The sequence below is a fragment of the Anoplophora glabripennis genome, unplaced genomic scaffold (assembly GCF_000390285.2).
Source record: "Anoplophora glabripennis isolate ALB-LARVAE unplaced genomic scaffold, Agla_2.0 scaffold294, whole genome shotgun sequence".
NCBI lineage: Eukaryota > Metazoa > Arthropoda > Insecta > Coleoptera > Cerambycidae > Anoplophora > Anoplophora glabripennis.
In genome coordinates, this window is record NW_019416596.1 from 602,028 (window position 1) to 609,560 (window position 7,533).

Here is a 7,533-nt window from a genome sequence, read left to right on the forward strand (position 1 = left end):
GCTGCCGAAAGTTGGGAATAAAATGTTCAATGTTCTGCAAAGAATGTGGGGGAATAAATTGTGAGAATGCTTATGAGCCTGATTTTTCTGAAGAGGACATTGATGAAAATGATGACGACGAAATTGATATTAATATTGAAAATATACTAAATGAAACTGAAAATTTATAAGATATATATGATTAACTGTTGTTTAAATAAATAAATAATAATATCCAATCACCTAGAAACTTATTTTAACTTTCACATTCACAAAAATAAATTTATTAGACAAAATAATACCGAAAGTAATAAAAAATTTATAAAAATAAGAAAAAGTATCGTTGGTTAAATTCTACCAGGCACCATTTTAAAGGTCTTGAAACCAGCTTTCATTTGAATATGGCATTACATATTCCTAAATTAACTCAGAAAAAAGTTATAAGATGAAAATTGTCAAAAAAGGGCAAAAATTGGCCAAAAATCCAAAAAGTAGCCAACTTTGATCCAATGTATCTCTTCTCAGAAAAAAGTTGTGGGCCAAAAACCAAAAAGAAAAAAAAAACACATTTTTTCGTTTTTTTTACTCGTTTTTTGGGCATATTTTTGTTAAAAATATTTTTTTTGACTTCAAAAGGTCTCATTTCGATTGGAAATTCAATTTACTACAACTTTTCTGTTGACAATTATTTAGAAAAAATTCATAGTTTTCGAGTAAAACTCAAAAAACTGAAAATACCACCTTTTTACTTCGTTCTCAAAAAACGCACTCCTTTAAAAGGTAGCACTCCGCAGTTTTATCATTTTTTAGGGTCAATTGAACATATCAAACAATAAAATTTCTGTTACGTTGTAGTTCTTATCTAAAGTGCATATTCAATAGCCTAGTTTATTTATTAAAATTACACAAAGGCTTAAGTTTAGTGAAAGTTTTTGCTTGAATAAAACAGGACAAAATATAATAAACGTATTTATTAGCTTTCAGAACAGTTACAAGCGGTGGGAGACTGGGAGAAACAACTAAAGTACGTCGCAGAATTGGTATCAAAAGAAACAGGGCTAGATGTAGATGACGTGGCTGTGTCCGCCAACGGGTACTACAAAAGGTTTTTAGCCGGCGTTACGTACCAGCCAAAAGGCAGGTTTAATGGAAGAGTATTACTCGTAAGGGGAAACAGCGACCAAGTCCTTTCTTCCGAAGATTACGATTTGCACGAGGTAATGACCTATTTCCAATATCTACTTCAAATTTTTACGATGTTTTGATTTTTTACATTAAAATGATATTACTGTGTTTAATTTTCAGGTCTGCCATCAAGACGTGGAATTGGTGAAGTTAAAAGGAGACCATAACACTGTCCTGCTCGGAGAAAACGTCAGGCTTATTTCGGAAAAAATCAACACCTTCTTCTGAAGCTTGCACAGAAGGTGTTATTATTTATGTTTTTATAAATAAATATGACTTTAACGTTGTCCAGTGTAGACGAAATGTAAAAAAAATATGTAATAAAAAATTATCTCACTATAACGTGAAGTTAATTTGAAATAAGGTGCAGATATTGATGTAAGAATTACTTTAGGAACCAATAAAATCAATACCTTCTTCTTTTGTTTACATGATTTTTCATATCATACAAAAATTTAACAATGAAGACGCATAAACACACCATCATTATCTTTTTTTTTGGAGCCCCATTATCAAAATACAGGGTGTCACAGGAGGAAAGGGGAATTGCAGAAACTATAGATCGCCTCAATCTTTTTGTAGTACGCCTGTGGTTTCTTACATAGAGCATTCTTTTATTCGATATTTTTGGCTTTTTGGCTTTCAAATATCACTAGAATTAAAAATGTTTCTATGCGCATAAAAAAAAACGTCGGCTTAACTTTTGGCGGCACAATATGTTAAAAAAATTAGAAAAGTGTCTATTTTTTTCCTATTTATTTTTGTATCTTTTCAAGAGTTCATTTTAGGCGAAAATGGAAGAGAAAAAAATGTTTGTAATTAAATTTTACAAAATATGACTAGATACATATCGAATGAATCATGATTATTACTGTAAAACTCGAAAAAATCGCCAAATATGGGATTAAAAAACATTACTATTTTTTTGGGGTTTTTAAGTTGGTATAGGACCTTCATACTCGGCTCAAGAAAAGTTCATGTTATGTAGAATCATTACACCAAATTTCATCAAAATCGATTGTATAGATTTTGCATAATAATTTTACAATCCAGATTTTCAAAAAAATTGCAAATTTTCAAAATTTTGCACAGCAGAAACCAAGGCCCTTAGATACTTGGAATTTTAATTACATATAGAAGGTCTCTCAAGCTTTCAAACGCTTTTTGAAAATTTCGAATCCGTCAATTAGAATAGTTCTGCCGCTTGTTTGAACATTGGTCGAATTTTTGTACTTATAAACAATTAGAATAACTTTGTGAATATTCAATCAAATCAAATTTTTTAAAGCAGGTTTTAAAAGTTTATCAAAGTTCAAAATCAGGTTTATTTAAATATTCTAAAATTGTTTAAACAACAATTATTTTCAAAATATGTCGAAAAATAGTAATTAATTAATTAATTCATTCATTATTAATTTAATCATCATCTTTTGTGATTAAAGTATAATTCAAATATTATTTACTGTTTTAAATATAAGCAAATGAGAAATTAACTCATTATATTACAAAAATACAAAATTATAGTACAAAAATTCGACCAATGTTTAAACAAGCGCCAGAGCTCTCCTAATAATTGACGGATTCGAATTTTTCAAAAAGCGTTTGAAAGCTTGAGGGCCCTTCTATATGTGATTAAATCTAAGGGACTTGTTTTTTGCCGTGCAAATTTTTGAAAATTTGCAATTTTTTTTCAAAATCTGGATTGCAAAATTATTATGCAAAATCTATCTAACCGATTTTGATGAAATTTGGTGTGATGATTCTACATAACATGAACTTTTCTTGAGCCAAGTATGAAGGTCCTATACCCAATTTAAAAACCTCAAAAAAATTCCCTAAAAAGTATTGTTTTTTAACCATTTTTCCGATTTTTTCGATTTTTACCATAATAAACATGATTCATTCGATTTGTAACTAGACATGTTTTGTAAAAAAATTAATTGCAAACATTTTTTTCCTCTTCCATTTTCGCCTAAAATCAACTCTTGAAAAGATACATAATTAAATAGGAAGAAAAATATGACATTTTTCGAATTTTTTTAACATATTGTGCCGCCAAAAGTTAAGCCCACGTTTTTTTGATGCGCATAGAAAATTTTTTAATTCTAGTGATATTTGAAAGCCAAAAATCCCCTTGGATATACGATTTACCCAAATATGAACTCTGAAACAGATACCGTCTGGACTGCTAAGCTATTCTGGTGTTTATGTGTTTGATGTGATTTTTTTTTTTAGAAAAAAGTAAGTAGAAAAAGACTAATAAAGAGTAGGTACGTTTTTTAAAGTACAAAAAAGACTGTGATGTTTGAAATAGTCGTAAGTACGAAATAAAAGACAATTTTTCTTTTTTTGACTACATATGGCAAAAAATAGGTATATCGATAAATTCTTCTTGAGAATTATTGTGCGGCACATTACATAAATACGAAAGGGAATACTGAAGCACATTAGTTTTAGCACTATTTGAATAAAAGTTTTCAATAGGGGGCATAAGTACATGTACATGTATAGTACCTGCAGACAAATTGATTGAAATCAACGATTCTGGACAGTCTAAATTTGCATGGATTAAAATTAAACAGGAAAGTAAAACGTACATTTTCATGCGCATTATACAGTCAATTTAAAGAATTGTTGTGCATGATCTAAAGTTACTCCGACATGCTGTTTCGATTAATTTTATATCTAAATCCTAAAGTGTAGTCGAAAAGACTAGCAAATATCAAGCTTTGCTTAAAATACAATAGGAGGAAATGATATTCGAATATTTATTTTTAGTTATTTTTTCGGATCATACTTTGTAGTAAATTACGCAGTTTTGTATACGAATATGGAAAATTTCTTACATATGGGGATTACGGTTTTGTAGATTTTACAATTACGTACGTAGAGTTGACAGGCTTAAAATAATCAGTATACATTTCTTAAACCGGAAGTTTATAATCTGCAAAATCGTAAATTAATCACGTTTCTGTCACTTGTAAACTTATAAAGTCTAGAGCTCGTATCAAAATTATCAGACTCTCCCATAGATTTGAGGACAAAACCGGAGGATGTAAGCAGGCCCATAGCTTTGTATATGGGCCTAACAAACCTATGAAGAGATGGCTGCTGCTAATCAGGCCGAGTATGTATCCCATTTACGTTAAAATGTTATGTTAGAAATAACATTTGTAAATAACATGCCGTAATAATATAAGTATCCGTCAAACAGACATGTTATTTAATTGTAATAAAATGAAACGGAACACGGCCGCTATTTTATGTTGTACGTACCCGTTATTTACGAGTTTGCGCACTACGTTGTAGGTACTTGTTTCATGTTTCATAACAACAGACTACGACTACCGGCAGAACGAAACCATCACAATTAAAACTTATTAATGCTTTATGACAACAGTTTGCTACTAAAGTTAATTTATTGAGCATGAATTTGGGGAAAAACCACACAAAACAAAAAAAAATTAAAAGACGTATTTTTTTTTATCGGCGGAAAAACATGTTTAGGGGTGAAATACATCTTCAAAGTTCGCCCCTGCTCAAAACAGATTTTTCTAAATATCTGGGGTTCTCATCAATATTTTGGAACGAATCAAAATGCAAAATTACTTCTTATAAAAAACCAGTTGTTTCATTAGTGTTTTCGTGTTTGGGGGTTGCTACCCTTATTTTTTATTTCAGACTATATTTTTCAAACAATTTTTATAGGTATATAAAAAATTCATATTTGTTAAAAAAAAATTAAAAATATGATTNTTACAAAAACTAATATTTATATAATATGTGTCAGAACGGTACCGCTGTTGTATCACTACAATTATGAGTGGAAAGGTGACATTTTTGAAATTTATTTCCCTCTTTGATTCATTGGTAGAACTGATTCATGCGTCAAAAAACTTGACAAGTCTGTAGCAGTGTAAAACCACACTGTTTACCAATAAATTCGTGAATTAATTCATGAAGAACTTATTCATCGATAAATTGTCAATGTAAAACAGCTATAAGTGAGTTTTTAGTTCGATACAAATTACCTAAACTATTTACTTTGCTAGCGATTACAGTTATCTGTTCATAAATCCTTTTTAGTTGATCAAAGGCTTACTTTGAGTACTTGATGTATGTCAACCGTCTGAGATATAATTGGGTACGTAATACGAGCGGATTTAGGATAAGTCGTCGTGAGTTAATAAGTCACCAAATAATGAAAACCCCACCGAACTTTTCGCGTAAACAGTTGTGCTTCTGAAACAGCAAAGTAAATTGGGAAAGGCGTTTTTAACGAGAAAATCGAAAAAAGTGATTTTGAAACTCTTCTTGACTGTATGCCATAGGACAAATCGTCGGTAGATCACTTTTGAATGGTATGATTAGAAATGGAAAAGGCAGCAATTCTAAATCCATTTCTAGATTAACGTCCAACAAAAGTCCTATCTCCCTTTTTATGGTTCTTAATACAGTTATAAATGTGACCTTCGAACTGAAGAGTTCGACTTTGGCATTCTACCTTCGCTAATTTTACACGTCGGATAATTGTTACAAAACTACGCGAAAAGTAAAATCCCCGAAAATGAATGAAGTGTAGTTCTTCGTAGTCATTTTTATTTATAGATCAACTGCTCACTTGAAAACCAGACTGTTATGTAACTGATAACAGTGATAGTTTGCATCGATTAAATCTACAGAAGAGAGCACTTCAAATGAATAAATGCATGGTTTTTGGACTAAAGTAGAAATACAATTGAAAAAAAGATGCGTAAAACTCTTTATGCGTATTATTATTTTTATATGAATTGATGATTACACAGAAATAGATTTTATATTAATTTATTTTCGAATATCAATGTGCAATAAGAAGTACATATATCAAATAGCAGTTTTATCTCGGCTATTCAATTTACTTAAAATTTATTTATTTTTTGTTTAATAAAGCCAGTAATTGAGTTATAATTGGTTTTATAACCTGTTCTCAGTTGTATTAAGTTCACACTGTCGTTTAAAAATGTAATTTTTTTTCTAGAAGTTTTGTATTTTTTTTATAAATAAGTTTGTTCTATTAATATTTATTTATTACGCTACCTGATGAAACAACCGTAAGTAAAATGTAGAAATAATAATATATTTCCCTAGTAGCAACTTTTAGTCTTGGTCCCAAAATTTTGGGTGAATTTGGAGGGAAATGGTCGTGGAGAGAATAAAAAAGAGGAAATTGAAGCTTCAAGTTTCTAGTTTTCGGATCTGGAGTTTAAAATTTTTTAGCATTAGCAGTTTTTGAGTAAACATAAGAAAATCAACGAAAAAAATGATAAATTTTTGCTTTTCTTTAAAAAGGCCTTTGGGCTCCAAAATTTTTTCTGGGGAATTTCACCATAAAGCTCTTTTAGATTAATTCTCTTCAATTTGAGTGGTTCTGGAGCCCTGTAGGATGATTGGCGCAGAGTTATCGTCGATCAAATCAAATAAATTATTTTTGACTTTGGCAATGAATTACTCGGGAAATAATAGTCGTACAGAAAATCCAAGCAGGGTTTTGAAAACTGCAAAGTATTCTCTACAAGTCGTAATTATGGGTTTTTGATAACAAACATTTTTTCAAATTGAAAATGGTGGTTAGAAAAAAGGTAAAAAATTGCAGTCGATATTTGAATAAATTGGCATAACTGCAAATAACGAATAAACTAAGAATATTGTCTGTAACTTTCACTTCAAAACACTGCGATTTTTTTACCTGGTGCCCGGAATGTTTAAATTTGTCGTTTTGCTGAAAATCAGTGTAATAAGTAATTTTTCACTTTTTTTATTCATTTTTTTAAATTGACAATGTTTTATCAAACAATTATTTTTTCAAAAATGTTCACAAAATATCCACAAGCTTCACAATCGCCAAAATATAATATTAATAGATTGATGTTTCACGAACAAAATGAACCATCTTGCGTTTTGATAAACTAATCCAAATTTGCAACGCAACTTTCCTTTTTAATATAAATACAAACAAATAGTTCATTGTTTAATGTTGTTTTCTTTATTTAGGTTATAAAATATTTTATTTCACTAGTGACTAAAGGAATTTAATTATTAGTAACTAAAAACCAATCTGTAAAACAACTTACTACACTGCACTGCAACTACCAAGTCAAAAAATTTTAAACCTGGCTATTTTCAAAATCAAAGGACAACGACAAACAAAAACGGACTACTATAGACATATTAAATCTACCTTTCCTTCCTAAAAATCAAATAACACTTTATTTGATGGTATAATGAAATAGACAACAAAACTTAAAAAAACAGGGTTAAAAGAAATTATGACGTTCAAGCAATTTTATTACCTGAAACCGCGGAGGGCTATTAAATTAGATGGTGGAAATT

The 7,533-nt window shown here is 29.8% G+C and overlaps 1 protein-coding gene across 1 annotated transcript in view; it reads left to right on the forward strand.

Moving 5' to 3' along the window:
- Window positions 1-1,581, forward strand: part of LOC108904619 (fatty acid synthase-like) — a 24,188-nt gene extending 22,607 nt beyond the window's left edge. The window contains exons 19-20 of the mRNA XM_023455030.1: window positions 957-1,196; window positions 1,285-1,581. Of these exons, the coding sequence (XP_023310798.1) occupies window positions 957-1,196; window positions 1,285-1,392 (348 nt within the window). The 3' untranslated portion in view covers window positions 1,393-1,581. The remainder of the gene's footprint in view (window positions 1-956; window positions 1,197-1,284) is intronic.
- The last annotated feature ends 5,952 nt before the right edge of the window (window positions 1,582-7,533 follow it).